The 17,129-nt window shown below is 47.6% G+C and overlaps 1 protein-coding gene across 1 annotated transcript in view; it reads right to left on the bottom strand.

Annotated features, from left to right (window-relative positions):
• SLC8B1 (solute carrier family 8 member B1) overlaps positions 1–14,244 on the bottom strand; it is a 32,856-nt gene extending 18,612 nt beyond the window's left edge. Inside the window, exons 1-6 of the mRNA XM_081842192.1 lie at positions 13,957–14,244; positions 7,762–8,196; positions 5,735–5,887; positions 3,100–3,152; positions 2,465–2,522; positions 1,018–1,123 (exon numbers count right to left, since the gene is read on the bottom strand). Coding sequence (XP_081698318.1) covers positions 1,018–1,123; positions 2,465–2,522; positions 3,100–3,152; positions 5,735–5,887; positions 7,762–7,923 — 532 coding nt within the window. The 5' untranslated portion in view covers positions 7,924–8,196; positions 13,957–14,244. The remainder of the gene's footprint in view (positions 1–1,017; positions 1,124–2,464; positions 2,523–3,099; positions 3,153–5,734; positions 5,888–7,761; positions 8,197–13,956) is intronic.
• Positions 14,245–17,129: the final 2,885 nt, after the last annotated feature.

Raw genomic sequence — 17,129 nt, 5'->3', positions numbered from 1 at the left:
GGTAAGTTCCCACATAGCTGGAAGACTGGCAAGGCATGACTGCCAAGCAACCAGGGAGCCACGATCAAGGGTCTGCTGTTAGCACAGAAAGCCCTGAACCACTTAGGGCCAGGATACTTGGTAGATGGCCTTCTGCCATACAGAGCCAGGCAATCTTTATGATCGTTGGACAAGGCCCTGCTGGTCATGCTATGACTGGCGGATTTCCATCCGGCAATGGCACAGAATAATAATAATAATTTTTATTTATTTCCCGCGCTCCCCAGCCAAGGCCGGGCTCAGGGCAGCAAACAAACAATAATAAAAACAAGTTGAATGAATACAACTTAAAAACAAGATTAAAATACAACATTAAAATATTAAAATGCAGCCTCATCACAGGAGGAGAAAGGAAAAAGAAAGAGGGGGAGGGAATCAAATTGGCTCCAAGCCAAAGACCAGGCGGAACAACTCTGTCTTACAGGCCCTGCGGAAAGAAATCAAATCCCGCAGGGCCCTGGTCTCCACCAGGCCGGAGCCAGTGTAGGGAAGGCCCTGGCTCTGGTTGAGGCTAATCTATCTTCCTTAGGGCCCGGGACCACTAGGGTGTTGCTATTTATGGACCTTAAGGTCCTCCGTAGGCTGTGAAGGGCTTTAAAGGTCAAAACCAGCACCTTAAATCTGACCCTGTACTCCACCAGGAGCCAGTGCAGCTGGAAAAGCACTGGGTGAATATGCTCCCATGGCAGAGACCCCGTGAGGAGCCTCCCTGCAGCATTCTGCACCCGCTGGAGTTTCTGGGACAGCTTCAAGGGCAGCCCCGCATAGAGCAAACTACAGTAGTCAAGCCTGGAGGTGACCGTTGCATGGATCACTGTGGACAGGTTGGGGCGGTAAAGGTAAGGGACCAACTGCTTGATGCGGCAAAGGTGGAAAAATGTTGCCTTGGCCATGTCTGTAACCTGCGCAGAAGCAGGCCTTGCCCCCCACACTAAGGCACATGGGGGTTTGCAGAGGGGAAACTCTGGCGACACGTACCGAAGAGCGCTCCAACAGCTAAGCCCGCTGTCCGCGGGTCGGAGAAAGCCACGACGGCGCTGAAGACATCAGGTGCGCCATTCCCAAAAGCCAGGAAGGTGACACCATGAAGGAAAGGGCTAAGGAAGAAATGGAGACAGCAGGCCCAGTGGAGGGAATGGGCCTCATTCCAGGATGTTGGCTTTGTTCTTTCAGATTTTGCGCAAGGCCAAAATTCGGTGTGGCCAACGCCTCTCGCCTTTTGTTCTGCTCAACTCGGTACAGTGGTACCTCTAGATGCGAACGGGATCCGTTCCAGAGCCCCGTTCGCATCTAGAAGCAAACGTAACCCGTGTCTGCGCATCATGTTTCGGCGCTTCTGTGCATGATGTCATTTTGAGCGTCTGCGCATGCGGTGAAACCCGGAAGTAACGCCATGGAGTGCGACTCGAACACGCTCATCCCGAAGCACATTCAACCCGAGGCATGACTGTACAGTCATACCTTGGGTTACAGACGCTTCAGATTGCGTTTTTTCAGGTTACGGGCTGCCGAAACCCGGAAGTACTGGAACTGGTTACTTCCAGGTTTCGGCGGTCGTGCATGCGCAGAAGCGCTATATCGTGCTTTGCGCAGAAGCACCAAATTGCAACCCGTGCGTGCGCAGATGCGAGTTGCGAATGTGCATCCCGCACGGATCACATTCGCAACCCGAGCGTCCACTGTACGCCACAGTTGCGATGCCCTTCAGCACCCAGCGCAGGGCTTTGTAGTTGATAAAAAAACCTTCTAACAGATTAAACCTGGGGTGGGAAATCTCAGGCCAAGGGGGGCAAAGGAAGTCCTTCATGCATTATCTGGCCCTTGGGACTCTCCCAAGAACCGCGCCACCAGCTCTATTGTGTGCCCCACCCTCCCTGCCAAAGGATTTTGTGCCTGGCCGAAACTTTGGTGCCTGTCTGTCTGGTGAATGGAGAAGAATGTGCTGGTGTAGAAATCTCCCTGGCTGGTATGGGGCATACTGTAGAAAGGCCAGGAGCAGGGGTAGCCAACATGGTCCCCTCTGGATGCTGTTGGGACTCCAGCTTCCATTAGCCTCAGTCAGCATGGCCAATGACCAAGGATGATGGGAGTTGTAGTGCAAATTTAAAAACTACAGAGCACCATGTTGGCTACACCCGTGGGCTAAGAGTCCCACCTGATGCTCCGCCTTCTTTTTGCCTCTGGCCATGCCCATCCCTGGCATGTGGCCCTTGTGAAGTTGCCCATGAGGGAGAATGTGCCCCCTCCCTGTGTGGAAAAAAAAGGATTCTTCCACCTCTGGATTAAACCATCGTGATCTGGGGGGGGGGCATCAGACCACTCCCAGGTTAGATAACAGGAGACTGAAAAGACCCAATGAGATTCCCCACTATTCCACCCTTCTCTGGTGCCTCTGAGGACCCAGAACAAATTCACCAAAGGATACTGCAACATTGTGTGCCAGCTTCAGCTTGGTGGAGATGGCAGATAAGTTGGGGCAGAAGCTTAAGGGTGGAAGGAAAGAAAAAAAGGTTAAAAGTTTGATGCATTGCTCTTCCCCATATGAAGAATATAGGAAGCTGGTTTTTTCCCAGAGTCCCATTATTGGTTCAGTATTACACTGCAGAATTTCAGACTGAGGTCCCTCCCAACACAACCTGGAGATGCCAAGGGGAATGGACCTTTGCCACTGAGTCATGCTCCTGTGACAAGGGGAATTGCTGTTCAGGAGGGCAGAGTCAGGCCCAGTCTACATGAGCAGCAAACTACAGTTCCCAGGTTTATAATTTTTTTGCAGGGGGAGCCATGCTTGTTAATGTGGCAGAAGAGTGCTTTTAAATGCACGGTGCAGATGAGTCTCGCGACTATTTTTTAGCAGCATGCACTTAATAATAATAAAATATGAATGAATGACAAACTGGAGAGGAAGTAGAGAGAACCATTTCTGAATGACAACATCCCATTTCCAAACAAGCTTATATCCTGTTATGCCCCCCCCCCCCATTGAAGGCCAGGAAGCCACCTTTTAGAAACTTGCGGCGGAAGAGGAAGTGGGAGACAGCTGGCGTTGTTGTTACTTACAATTTCTCGGCTGTGACCCCAAGGATGACAAAGAGATAAACCAGCCACAGAGCCTGCGGGAAACCCAGAGACAATTCCGGTCGTGAAAAAGGGAGGGAAAGGGAAGGACTCCAAAACATTCTGTGGCTTGAACAAAATGTTTTTCAAAAAACTGTACATAGTTCTGATAATCCAAAGTCTCAATAAATCAATCAATTTGCTACTGAACTTAAACACTCTTAGAACTCAGCTGTACCCTAAATTCTCAGAACAGGTGTCAGTCCTTTCCCTTTATCTTATATTTAATTGCAGAATACTAATTTAACTTGTTGCAGAACCTACAGCCCTGGGTCAACTTCTGGGAGTGCAGGAAGCTGTTTTATACAGAGTCAGACCATCAGGCCATCTAGCTCAGGATTATCTGCCCTGATTAGATGTGGCTCTCCCCCAGTCCTACCTAGAGATGCCAGGAATTAAAATCTGGGACCTTCTGCATGCAAAGCAGGTGTTCCAAGCACCAAGCTGTGGTCATCACAAATAAACTCAACTTCTGATCCTTCTTCAGACATTTGGTATTGAACATGCAGATGCCAAGAATATGCAGGCTAACTCTGTCTGCTAAACTGTTGACCAATGTGCTCAGCATGCTCCTCCAGATTTTTATTTATTTAATATATATACATACACACACACACAACACATACACACACTCTCCACTTAATGGGGGAGACCCCTTAAAGTGGTTTACAAAAAAATAAAATAACTATTTAATAAAATGATAAAACTGAAAACAGGTCAAAACATGCATGCATTCTACATATCTTGGCAGGCTTGTCCAATTGTCATACAACTGATCAATTACTAGCCCAAAGGGGTGCCTATGTATCCCCACCATGGGGATAGGAATCCTGGTCAATAACAGTTCCCATTCTTGATTAGATAGAATCATAGATTTGTAGAGTTCGAAAGGACCCCAAGGATTGTTTCATCCAACCCCCTGCAACACAGGATATATATTTTTTGAGCAATGTGGGGCTTGAACCCCCGAGCCTGAGATTAAGTGTCTCATGCTCTATCCTAATGGAGGGGAGCCACATATGCACCTTCTGGGGTGCGCAGGTGGGCAGCCTTTTCACTTCCTTATTCAAAGATGCCTGAGGAGAACTCAGTACAGATCCTGCAAAAGCAAATGCAAGTCAGGCAATTTGCCTCAGGCTAAAGTCACAAGAGGAGATTCTCTGAAAAGATACCAAAATGCAAGTTCTCCTGCTCCACCTTCCTCATTCCTAAGGCTGCCCTTGCCCTGACCCAGCAAACACCCTTAGCTGCAGCGTCATCCCTTCCTGGTCCCTCTTCCCAGAAAAAAAAGGCAGATCCTCTTTCTTAAAAGGAGCCGGTTCCTTGCGCTTGATCAATCCGCCTTCCCACAGCTCCACCACATGTGGCTGCCATTCCTTCCCCCTAAGTAGCTGGCGTCTGTTGCACAGCCAAGCTGAACCAGCTCACGTTTGCTTGTTCTTGCTCAAAATCCCCCAGTGCCACATGCAACCTGTCGGCACCATGTGCAAGACACAGCTAATACAATGCCTGCTGGATCAGTCCAAAAGCCGGAATAGTTAATAATAACAATAATTTATTATTTATACCCCGCCCATCTGGCTGGTTTCCCCAGCCACTCTGGGCGGCTCCCAACAGATTATTAAAAATAGAATGAAACATTAAAAACTTCCCTAAACATGGCTGCCTTCAGATGTCTTCTAAAAGTCAGATAGTTGCTTACAGTGGTACCTTGGTTCTCAAACGCCTTGGTACTCAAACAACTTGGAACCCAAACACTTCAAACCTGGAAATAAGTGTTCCGGTTTGCGAACATTTTTTGGAAGCCGAATGTGCTTCGTTTTGAGTGCCACACTTCCATTTTGAGTGTTACGCTGAGGTCTGTCTGGTTTTGCTATTCATTTTGTGTTTTGTTTTTGTGGCTCATTTTTTGTGTGACTGTGTGAAACCCAGTTCAGCTACTGATTGATTGATTGATTGTGTGACTGCAGTGCATTGTTTATTGCTTTCATTTTATGGATCAATGGTCTTATTAGATAGTAAAATTCATGTTAAATTGCTGTTTTAGCAGTTTTTTTTTTAAAAAGTCTGGAACGGATTAATCCATTTCCCATTACTTTCTATGGGAAAGTGTGCCTTGGTTTTGGAATGCTTTGGTTTTGGAAGGGACTTCTGGAACGGATTAAGTCTGAGAAGCAAGGTACCACTATATTTCCTTGACACCTGACGGGAGGACGTTCCACAGGGCGGGCGCCACTACTGAGAAGGCCCTCTGCCTGGTTCCCCATAACCTCAGTTCTCACAGTGAGGGAACTGCCAGAAGGCCTTCGGAACTGGACCTCAGTGTCGGAGTGAACAATAGGGGTGGAGACGCTACTTCAGGTATACAGGACCGAGGCCGTTTAGGGCTTTAAAGGTCAGGACCAACACTTTTGAATTGAGCACAAGATCACTCTCCCCTCCTGCGGCAACTGGTATTCAGAGGAGTCAGGTGGCCCTCATGACATCTCCCAGGCTCTGCTGTCAACCAGCAACGCAACTAAGGGGGGCTCCTAAAATCCCTTCCCACCCACCCAGATTCCTCCACTTTGGTCCTTACATAGAGGGTCACTGCAAGAGGTTGGAGAGCAGCAGGGAAAACGCAGAAAGCTCCATTGAGGTAGTTGAGAAACCCGCCATCCATCTGGCAGTCTGGGTTGTTCCGGATGAAGAAGCAGCGTCTGGAGATGTTTTCCTTCCCCACCTCTCTGCACTGGAGGGACAAAAATAAAAGAAATAAAATTAAGAGACCAGAAATCCCACCGTGGGGGTCCAGTCGCTGCCAATCATTTATTCACGGAGGGCCAACAGTGGTTGGACAGTCAGATTTTGGACCTGGGAGACCACGTTTCCAGTCCCCACTTGGCAGTGAAGCTACCTTGGTGACCCGTCTCTGCCTCTCAAGCCTACCTCACAGGGTTGCTGTGAGGATATAATAGGGGAGATGGATGCATGCTGCCTTGAGTGTGCTGGAGGAAAACGGGAAACGTAAATGTACAGATAAATAAAAGTTAAGTCTGCTTTTATCTTGGTTAGGGCATCTGTCTTGCAGGCAGAAAGTCCCATGTTTAAATCTCTCATCTCCAGGTATGGCTGGGAGAGAACCCTGTCTGAAGTTGCTACCAGTTTCTGTAGATGGAGCAATGGTCTGACTCGGTTTATGGCAGCTTCCTACGCTCCTGCTGTGTTCTCAAGTCAAATCTACTGCATAGGGTGGTTGTTGTTGTTGTTGTTGTTGTTGTTGTTGTTGTTGTTGTTGTTGGAATTAAGTGAGGAAGGGGAGAACTATGTACGCCATCTTGGGCTCCTTGGGGAAAAAGGTGAGATATCAATCAATCAAAAAATATAACGAATAAAATAAAAGGCCCATAGGAGGGCCTAAGACAAAGGGGAATCTGAATCTCCCTTATATAAGAAATCAAGGGATCCTTTTGCCCTGCTTGGGAGAAGCTCACAAGGAAGAAAATGACGGAAGTGCCAACCTCTCTTCCCCAAGCTTTTTGCACGTTTCACAGGTGATTTGATAATTTTAGATCATTTGGGATCTTAGAGGCCATCCAGCCCAACCCTCCACTCAGTGCCAGAGCTGTAAAAGAACGCCAGATGAAACTACAACAGGAACTAGGAACAGAGGGAAAGGTGTTAACAGCGAGCACCAACAGTTAGGAAACCAAGTTAGCATTTGGGTCCCGCAGTATTGCAAAAAAGCTAAACCACCACCTCGGATTGTTCCCAGGAGAGCACAGGAGGAGCAGCTGACAGACCCCAGAACGCTGGCATGCTGTGTTCCTGGCTGCCCAGCCCCATTGTGAGGCAGGCTGCTGCATTCTACACCAGCTGAAGCTTCCAAACAGTCTTCAAGGGACGCCCACATAAAAGTGCAACGCAGTAGTTCAGCCCTGGGATGAAAGAGGACCACAGAGGTCTTCTTCAATGAATTCCTTCTCATACCATCCCTGAAAAGGGTTACTATAATACACATGCAGAACTACCCCCCAGCTTGGCTCCGAGTAGAGTGAGGCCAGGAGTCAGGACTAATTCGGATCTGGGCTTGAAAGCAGCTGCAAGATAAGGGTGGAGGGAGATCTGTGGGGCAGGCCCTCCCGCTGCAGAGTGAAATAACCGGCTCTGCCACAAACAGGCATTCTTGGCTCCCTTCAGAAGCATTTTCACTGGCTGAGCAGGCTTGAGCTCAGCTAGGTGTCCTTGCTGGGCAAGGGCAAAGCCCCGTTCCAGTCATAATACAATGGCAAGGAAGGGAATCTCCTTAGGACCTGGAAAATTCTGGGAGGCTTGCTGAAGAAACCCAAGTCACGTTCACATCCTCCCTTTAAACCACGGTAATACCAGTGCTTTAAAGTTGCGGCTTCCCCAAAGAATTATGGAAAGTCACGCTGAGAGCTGTTAAGAGGCTATTCCCCCTCCAAGAACTACAATTCCCAGAGTGGTTTAACAATCAATGCCTCTTCCCAGGAAACACTGATCCTTTTGCTTGGAGACTCCCTGTGGGGGCAAGCAATTAATAAATGCAAATAGTCAACCAAACAGCAATTTTGGTGGCTTCTTTCTGCCCCTTCGGCTACTCACGTCCACAGCTCGTCCTGAGCTCAGTATCCTGTTGAGCTGCCCACTGGTGTCCAAGTGAAGAAAAGATGAGATCTTGGGGTCCTCTGAGCTATTGGGATATCCTACTGCGCTGGCCCCCTCGGCTGCCATGCAGGCTACTCCAAAGACCCAGAAAGTCCACATGGCAGCTGGTCAAAATTTTCTCCGTCCAGAACTGAAGAGGCCAGCCACCTTACAAAGCGAAGATGTCCACACTTTGTCCACGCTTTACGGCATCACCTGTCCGGGAGCCGGGGGTACGGAGAGAGGGGAGGGGAGTAAGAGAAGCCCCCCTGCTCCAACCAGCAGGAAATTTCACAAACTGCAGCCGTTGATGGAAATGGAGAAGTAGCCCCCTCTCCGTTCAGGCTGGAGAATTCTCTTGCAGCGGTTTCCCTTTGTGGAGAGAACTGGGACCTGGGGAGAAGCAAAAGGGCAAAAAAACCGCTTTAAAACCAGCAGATCAAACCACCAAAAAGATTTTCGCAACTACTAAGGGGAGAATCGATTTCATCCGAGAAGGTGAAAAGCTAAACCCCTTTTTTTACATTACAGTGAGTCGGGGTTTTTTTTTTTTTTTTTAAAGAGATTCAAGCTCCTTCTCAACCACCAGGGTGGAACACATATGAACATTTCAAAAAATGAACGAATTAAAAATTGGGGAGAAAAAGGAGAGGAAGAAAGAGAAATCATAGGAGTTACAGAAGGAAGACTATGCAGAAGGGCTGTTTCTGAGGGTCAGCAGCTGGCCACTTCCACTTGTTCCTGCACCTTTCTCCCCCTGGAGCAAAGAGGCTGGAATTTGGAGGGTGTCAACAGAGGCTAAAAGGAACTGCCCCTCACTACACACACTGCCATTCCCCTAATTATATCTTTATATGGATTTTAATTATAAGCTGCTTTCTGGTCTAATCCTCTGCTGAAAAGCAAGGCATAAATAACTCATCTATTTCATTTATTTTAGTAAATGTGCATTTCAGAAGGAGCCAGGATGGCAAACACCTACGCGATTTAAAAAAATAAAAAATGCATCTGAAAGCTGTTAAAGGACACAGTAAAACATCTAAAACAAATTTACAAACAGATGTAACCTAAGCAGGTGTCTGGATAGGCCCTGCTGAAACAGGAAAGCTTTCAGCAGGTGTACAGTACGGTGATGGTGTCTGCCTAATGTCAATCGGCAGGGAGTTCCAAAGTGCAGGTGCTACAACATCAAAGGAAGGACTCCTTACAAGTAATAATTGCCCTTTCTGTTCCATCACTGTGAATACCATTTCACAGTTCCAACTGGTGCTTACAGGCTATTTTAGCACAAAGCTTCTTCTCCGGTGGATCAGGAGACACCCTCTGGAGTAGGAAGGGTTAAAAAAATGTTCTGCCCAAGGGCCGCATTCTCTTCTGGGTGACCTGCCAGGGGCCACATGCATGCGGTGGGCGGGGCCAGAGGCAAAAGTGGGAGGAGCAACAGATGTAAACCAACACAGAAGGCTGGCTTCTCTAAGAGGGCAAGGTTAAAAGGGGTGTGGCTTGAGGAGGGAGAGGGGCGTGGCCTGCAGACAGTTCTGAGGGCCAGGTAATGTGGAAAAACCTATCCCTTCCCCTAAAAAAAAGATTCCAGTCCTCATTGTTCCTCATAAAAAGGGCTGATTTAAAAAGGAACACAGGAGGTTGAATTGTCCCGAATCAGATCATTGGTCCACCCAGCTCATCGCTATGCAGTGAGACAGGTTTAGCTGCAACATTTCACCCAGATGCAATCAAACTCTGTTGACACTAAAAGGCATCTTTTCTCGGGGAACTCCTTTCACCACCACCTAGCTAGCAAGGTACAAATTAGCATGAAACCAGGTGGTGTGGAAGGAGAGTGACAGAGGTCACAAAGTCAAATGATCCTAGAAATTCTGGAGGATTTCTTTTTTAAAAAAGAGAGAGAGAGAGAGAGAGAGAGAATTCTTATCAGCCACTTTGTTTACCCAGGCTGGCCTGTTCCAAGATAACAAAGGGAGGGTATTTGAAAACCTGAAGAAGGAGTTCAGCGCATCAGCCCTTCTGCTCCTAACACTATTTTTAAAACACCTTCTTCTGCCCAGACCTCTGTTTACAGCCGGGGCGAGGATTCCGGTACACCTTGGGTTTTATAACAATTTCTTGAGTTGATGAATCACATCTGCTTTTTCTCCAGCCGGTCAATTATATTTTTAGATAAAATGTGCAGATGGCTGAAACCTCAGTAGAAATGCTGGTTGTTTTCCCCCCTGTTGAGGAATTAAGGAAATGCAAAAGAACTTCCTAATGCTTTAATAAAAACAGGGGTAGTTCATCGAATCATAGATATATAGAGTCGGAAGGGACCCTAAGGATCATCTGGTCCAAACCCCTGCAATGCAGGGATATGCCTACGGGGATCAAACCTGCAACTTTGGCATTGCCAGCACCCTGCTCTAACCAACTGAGCTACCCATCTTCACCTGGTGATGTGCTGCGGCCCCAGTTGCCCCCTGACTATTGGTCATGCTGGCTGGGGCTGATGGGAACTGGAACAGAGACACATCAGAAAGGCCACTGGTCCCCTATCACCACCTGTTGGGATTGCCTTAGTTCATATGGATTTTCCCTCTGTGTTCAAGCAAGGAGAAAAGTGTGTGGACTGGGGAAAGATGCCCAGAGGCCTGCTAGAGAGGCTTATAAGGGCCACATTTGGCTGGAAGCTGCCTTACATACAAAGTCAGACTACTGAGTCCATCCAGGATGGGTAAAGGTAAAAGATAAAGGACCCCTGGACAGTTATGTCCAGTCAAAACCGCCTTTGGGGTTGTGGTGCTCATTTCGCTTTCAGGCCGAGGGAGCCAGCGTTTGTCCAAGACAGCTTTCCGGGTCATGTGGCCGGCATGACTAAACCGCTTCTGGCGCAACGGGAAACCGTGACGAGTGCCAGAGCACATGGAAACGCTGTTTACCTTCTCGTCGCAGAGGTACCGATTTATCTACTTGCACTGGTGTGCTTTCAAACTGCTAGGTTGGCAGGAGCTGGGACAGAGCAACGGGAGCTCACCCCATCGCGGGGATTCGAACCACTGACCTTCCGTTCAGAAACCCCAAGAAGCTCAGTGGTTTAGACCACAGTGCCACCCGCGTCCTTAGTGGGTGCATCTAGCTCAGTACTGTCTACACTGACTGGCAGTGGCTCTCTAGGATTCGAGACAAGGAGTCTTTCCCTAGCCATACCTGGAGATTGAACCCAGAATGTTCTGCCTGCAAGGATGCTCTACCACTGAGCCAGGACCATTACCCTATATGTTAAGTTTTCAATGCAGCAGTTAACAAGGACTGGAGTAGGTAATGGGTTAAAATGCACATGTGCAAAGTTTGATTTTGACAGTGTAGGTGTGATTGTGAGAGGAGAGAGAATTGGAATCACATGACCCCTTTCAGGAAGTGGTGGTGGGTTTAACCACTTCCTCCCATACTGCAGTCCTGATGAAAGTCTCCCCCGAGGAAATGAGTTCTAGCAGGGAATCCTCCATTGGGGCCAAATACTCAGAGCAAACTGCATCAGAGGGGAGCAGCTCCTGACAGGACCACGATATGGGAAGAAAGGGTTAGCCCTCCCATCATTCTGCAGGCATTGCAGTTGCTATTTTCTAATTATTATTATTATTATTATTATTATTATTATTATTAATAATAATATTTACGTATACCCTGCCTATCTGGCTGGGCCTCCCCAGCCACTTTGGGCAGCTTCCAACAGAATATCAAAAACACCATAAAACATAAAACATTAAAACTTCCATCAACAGGGCTGCCTTCAGATGTCTTCTAAAAGTCAGATAGTTGTTTATTTCCTTGACATCTGATAGGAGGGCGTTCCACAGGGCGGGCACCACTATCGAGAAGGCCCTCTGCCTGGTTCCCTGTAACCTCACAGTGATGGAACCTCCAGAAGACCCTCGGAACTGGACCTCAGTGTCCGGGCTGAAAGATGGGGGTGGAAACGCTCCTTCAGGTATATTTAAATAACAAAAAATCAGAATTGGGACCCCCCAAATGCATGTTTGGGTTAATGGTGGGTCCTGGGCCTAAAAAGGCTGAGGACTAGTGGGCTACAGCACCTAAATTACTAGAGGCAGAAGAGAAAACACCAGGTAAGAGGAAAGATACAAGAAATTGATCTTTCAGTGTAGCCGCACCCACACTTTGGAATTCCCTGCCTGTTGACCCCAGGCTGGCACCTTCACTGTATTTTTTTTTGGTGCCTACTAAAAACCTTTTTTTATTCAGGCATACCTATACAGTGGTACCTCGGGTTACATACGCTTCAGGTTACATACGCTTCAAGTTACAGACTCCGCTAACCCAGAAATATTACCTCGGGTTAAGAACTTTGCTTCAGGATGAGAATAGAAATTGTGTGGCGGCAGCAGGAGGCCCCATTAGCTAAAGTGGTGCTTCAGGTTAAGAACAGTTTCAGGTTAAGAATGGACCTCCGGAACGAATTAAGTACGTAACCAGAGGTACCACTGTACTTAACATGTAGAATGCATTTTAATCTGGTTTTTGGCTGATTGTTGCTTTAATTATTTTTTGAGTGTTTGAAAGAGACATTTTAAACTCTCTCTCTCTTTTTTAACCAATATTTTTATTCTTTTTGCAAACTGCTCCAGGGCTTTATTGCAATCAAGTGGTATATATTTTATTTTGCAAAATAAAAGAATGAAAATGATCTATAATTGCCTCTATGACTAGAAGGATGATGTACCTTCACACCCACCAAACCCCCTTCAAGTTAGACAGAACTCAGAGACATGAAAGCCAAAAAACAATCCTATGCAGCTTGCAAAGCTTGCATCACCGCCCTTCATACCACTGGCTGGAAAAATACATCCATTCATTGATGGGTCAGCAGCCTGAGTCCGCAGTAATGTAGGTTTCCCGACACAAAGGAAATGCATTATCTCTAAACACACCCCATAATTCTTTTACGTAATTCACAATCACAGGACTTGGCAAGGTCCATTAGGCTTTCAATGACTTAATGTTGCTTCGCTGCCACCATTTGCACCCGCTTTTAACATGCAATTGGGGGGGGGTCACCTGAACCCTTCTAATAATAGGCTAGTTCAGTCTTCCCCAAATTTGGTGTCTTCCAAAAGTCTTGGTATATGGACTCACCAGCCCCAGGCAGCAATAGGGAGTTATGGCCCAAAACGCCTGGGAGATGCTAAGTTGGGGTGGGGAGAGGTAAAATGGCCAATAGTAAGAGCATCCACCACTGCCAGTCAGTGCAGACAATATTGAGCAGGGTGGATCTAACTTGGTACAAAGCAATATTCCCTATAGTTTTTGTCTCCTGGCAGTAGTAGTTCCCATCCACTGCCTAGGTTGTGAACTTTCTCCCCACCACCAAAATATCAGACACTCTGGCCTGAAATACCAGCTAAATTCCAACTGTACCTTTGGGGAGGAGAAAGGAAAGGTGAGCTACAAAAAGAAAATAAATAAAGCGATCTGGCCACAATAGAACCTCCATGGGCAAAAGCAGTTTACCTCTTCCGAGTGTCAGATCCCAGGCACAAAGGGGGCATTCCCCTCCTGTTTTGTTCCCCTTCCCCCAAACAGGCAGAGCTAGTAGCAAACGACCCAGTGGCCTCTACACTAGAGAAAGCCTAACGGGATGAGGCCGTTGGTCTGATCCTGCAAACAAAGCCAAGTGCCATGCGCGCGCGCGCGCAATTTCCCACCCACCGTTTTCTTATCAATGCCCACCCCTGCGCCCATCTCCACGGTCCCGGAAGGCCAACACGCAGCCTCAGCAAGTAAACAAACCCTGCCCCGATTCGGATTGGCATCCATTTCTCCGGCTCTTGCCAAGTAGCAGCCAGGCAGCGGAGTCCTTTGCCCGCCGTCTTCTTTTCCCTCCCGCTCCGCTCGCCTTGGCACGACGCGCGGGGCGCCTCCGACCTGAGCGCGCAAAAGAGGAGCCAAGAGGCGAGGAAGCGCCGCGCGGGATCGCGCCCTCCGTCTCCACGCCAGAAGCTGCGAGGCTCGGTTAGCAAGATCCCCCCGCTCCCGGGCGATCGCCCTTTGCAGCCGGGCGCGCAAGGCGCTGCTCCCTTGCAAAAGCCCTTACCCGCCGCACCTGTGCGCTTCAAGCCACCGGCCTCCGCTGCAACTCACCGGCAGAAGCAGACAGCCCACCCGCTCCGGCAGCAGCAGAAGCACCGCCGATCCCCCCCTGCCTTTAGCCGGCCAAACAAGCCGCAACTCCGCCCTCCCTTGCCAGCTCAGCCCTCCTTCCCTCGCCAGCGGCTTAAAGAGACAACTTGCCTTTCCCCCTTAAAGGCGAACAGCCGTATTTCTGTTGCGTCCAAAAATCCGGACCACGAGGGACGCCTAGCGCAGTCCGCTGCAAAGCAGGCCAACGTGGAGCTCGAAGACTCGAACTCAGGCCCCTGAAATTGAGAGCCTCATGCTCTATCGACTCTCCCAGCAGTCTTGTTGCAGCGCTTGGGCAGCCCCTGTCTCGTGTTTACTAAGATGTAATTTTCTCCGAGTTAAACGGGGCTGGTTAAAACTTAACTAGCTGTATTGACTCTGAGGGATTATTGCAATTATTGCAATTATAATATTTAGTAATACTAGTATAATTATTATAATATCTTAATTATAATAACTTTTTTGTTGTTCTTTCGATTCATTAGTCCCTTGCCAACATAAGAAATTTCAAGCAACTTGCACAATTTTAAGAGCATCTGGTGGACCATTGTGAGAACAGGAGGCTGGACTAGATAGGCCTTGAGCTTAATCCGGTTTATATTGGCCAAGCACCCCTGTTCCCACGGAACACAGTCTCTCCCTGGCCCTGAAGATAAAGGCTATCCATCATACTGAATGGAACTGTTAAATCGTGGATGTAAAAGAAATGGCTTTAATATCACAGTTTCCCAAAGTGGTCAATATTGGCCCCCATGGAGTCACTGTACAGGGGTTGAAAGGGGACTAAGAAAGGCCTTCTCGGTTGCTCCCAGAATTTGGAACTCTCTCTCTTAGGAAATTATACCGACTCCCTCTTTGTTGCCTTTCTTTTAACAGGTGAAAATTTGTTCCAACACACTTTTGGGAACTGGTGCTGTGCTGTTTTTATTGTCATTACTGGTATAGTTTTAATAGATTTTAAATACCATGTGTACAGTTGTACCTTGGTTGTTGAATGCCTTGGTAGGCTCCCGAACGCTGTAAACCCGGAAGTGAGTGTTCCGGTTTGTGAACGTTTTTTGGAAGCCGAACGTCCGACATGGCTTCTGCGGCTTCCGATTGAGTGCAGGAAGCTCCTGCAGCCAATCGGAAGCTGTGCCTTGATTTTCGAACCGTGGAATGGATTAAGTTTGATAACCAAGGTACCACTGTGGTTACCTCGGGTAACACTGTGGTTACCTCGGGTTACAAATGCTTCAGGTTACATATTTTCAGGTTGTGGACCAAGGGAAACCCGGAAGTACCGGAAAGGGTTACTTCCGGGTTTCGCCGCTTGCGCATGCACAGCACCAAATCGCATCACGTGCGTGCACAGATGTGGCACTGCAGGTTACGAACGCTGCGGGTTGCCGACGTTCCTCCGTCATGGATTACGTCTGCAGCCAGAGGTTCCACTGTATATAGTTTTATTTCTATCAATGTTTTTTAATTATGGCTTTTAGTTTTATCTGTAATCTGCCTTAAGTCCCATCAGGGAAAAGGGTGGGGTAATAATAATAATAATAATAATAATAAAAGACATAGTACAAAAAATAATAATTTGGAACCATTTTCACTTGTTTATTTCCCTTTTTTATGTTTTACCATTCCTAGTAATGGTGATTGATGATTAATAAACGTTGTTTATTTCTTAATTTTACTTCACATTCTTAAGGATTAAGATGGGGGGGGGGTTCAATGTGAACTTTGTAAGTCCATCAAAGTGGTGGATGAACTCAGACATCGGGGGAAGCCCTGCTCTGTATGATCCTTCAGCTATATCCTACCAGTCTCTCCCACGCTGCATTCCACCTGATAGGCCAAAAACTCCTGGGAGAACAGGGGCCCTGTTACCTGGGGCTGGTGACATAACAGCCTTAAGAGCTTAAAAGATCAACACGGCATCTTGTGAAATTGCCCCACCAGGATCACATGAGACCCACTGAACTCAGCCACCCACGTTCCCATCGCCGTGGCCTATCACAGCTCAGGAAAGCTGCAGACTTTTTAATTTTTTTGCTGAAATAGCCAAGGGCCCTTCAAAACTCAAGAGTCCTGTGTACTTTGGCAAGGCCGGGGTCTCCGAGTGCAGGTCTCCTTTGGAAGCTGTACTGTTCGCTTGGGGCCACGTGGGTGGGCCACAGAGTTTCTCTCTGCAACGGCAAATCCGTCCTCCCCTGAACAAAAGTCACTCTTTTCCTGAAAGCATGAACTTTGGAGTCAAAACTGCTATTTCTCTCTCTCTTATAGTTAACGTAGATGGGGGTGGGTGGGAATCAGAAGTCATTGGGTGGCATCTAAATCCTTGTTACTGCAAGAATTTTTTCTATACCGCCATGCATCCCAAACGCATCATTGAGACTGGAGGCAAGTCTCACTTCAGTAGAAGTACAGACTTGGCAAAGAACTCTTAACTTCTGGCTCTGCCTAAACTCAAATCCCCCCGGTTTACTATCCCTAGTACTTCAAGACTCCCATAAAAGTGCCTGGCTTAAAACCGTCTATCAAAAACTTCACTCTTGTGGCCTATCCCCACAACACCTACTCACTATGGGCCCCACTAAAGCAAACAGTCTAATTGGTCAATGTCTAAAAGATATCAAGCATCAGAACAACCTGGCCACTATAAGGAAATTCTGCCCTTGGTATGTTCAGTTTCCACCTCTCCATTTTGATTCTGTGGCCCCATATCCGCACAAACTCATTATCCCAAAATACGGACATGCTTTTACACTTGCAAGACTGGATGTTTTGCCATCTGCGGTACTTGAGGGTCGATTCCAAAAGATCCCACCTGAGAAACGTCTTTGGCCCTGTGGAGGTGGTAGCACCAAAACAGCGGCACACGTCCTCCTGCCCTGTACTCTCTACAAAGACCTGAGGAATGAGATCATCACCCCACTTGTACTAACCATCCCAGGGCGCTCAACCACTGCCACAATCTCCTTTCTTCTATCAGTTCAAAATGAGCAGGTAACAGCAAAGGTTGCTAGGTTCATAGCAGGGGCAATCAGAATAAGGGCCACTAACTGACTGCTGATTCAGGACTTTAAATTGTGCTTTTATATCAAATTTCATTTTCTGTGTATATTGTAATGTTTTACTGTTGCTATAGC

The sequence above is a fragment of the Podarcis erhardii genome (genome assembly GCF_964252035.2).
Source record: "Podarcis erhardii genome assembly, chromosome: 15".
Taxonomy (NCBI): Eukaryota; Metazoa; Chordata; class Lepidosauria; order Squamata; family Lacertidae; genus Podarcis; species Podarcis erhardii.
Note: the sequence above shows the minus strand (reverse complement) of the source record. Positions and strands in the feature narration are given on the sequence as shown.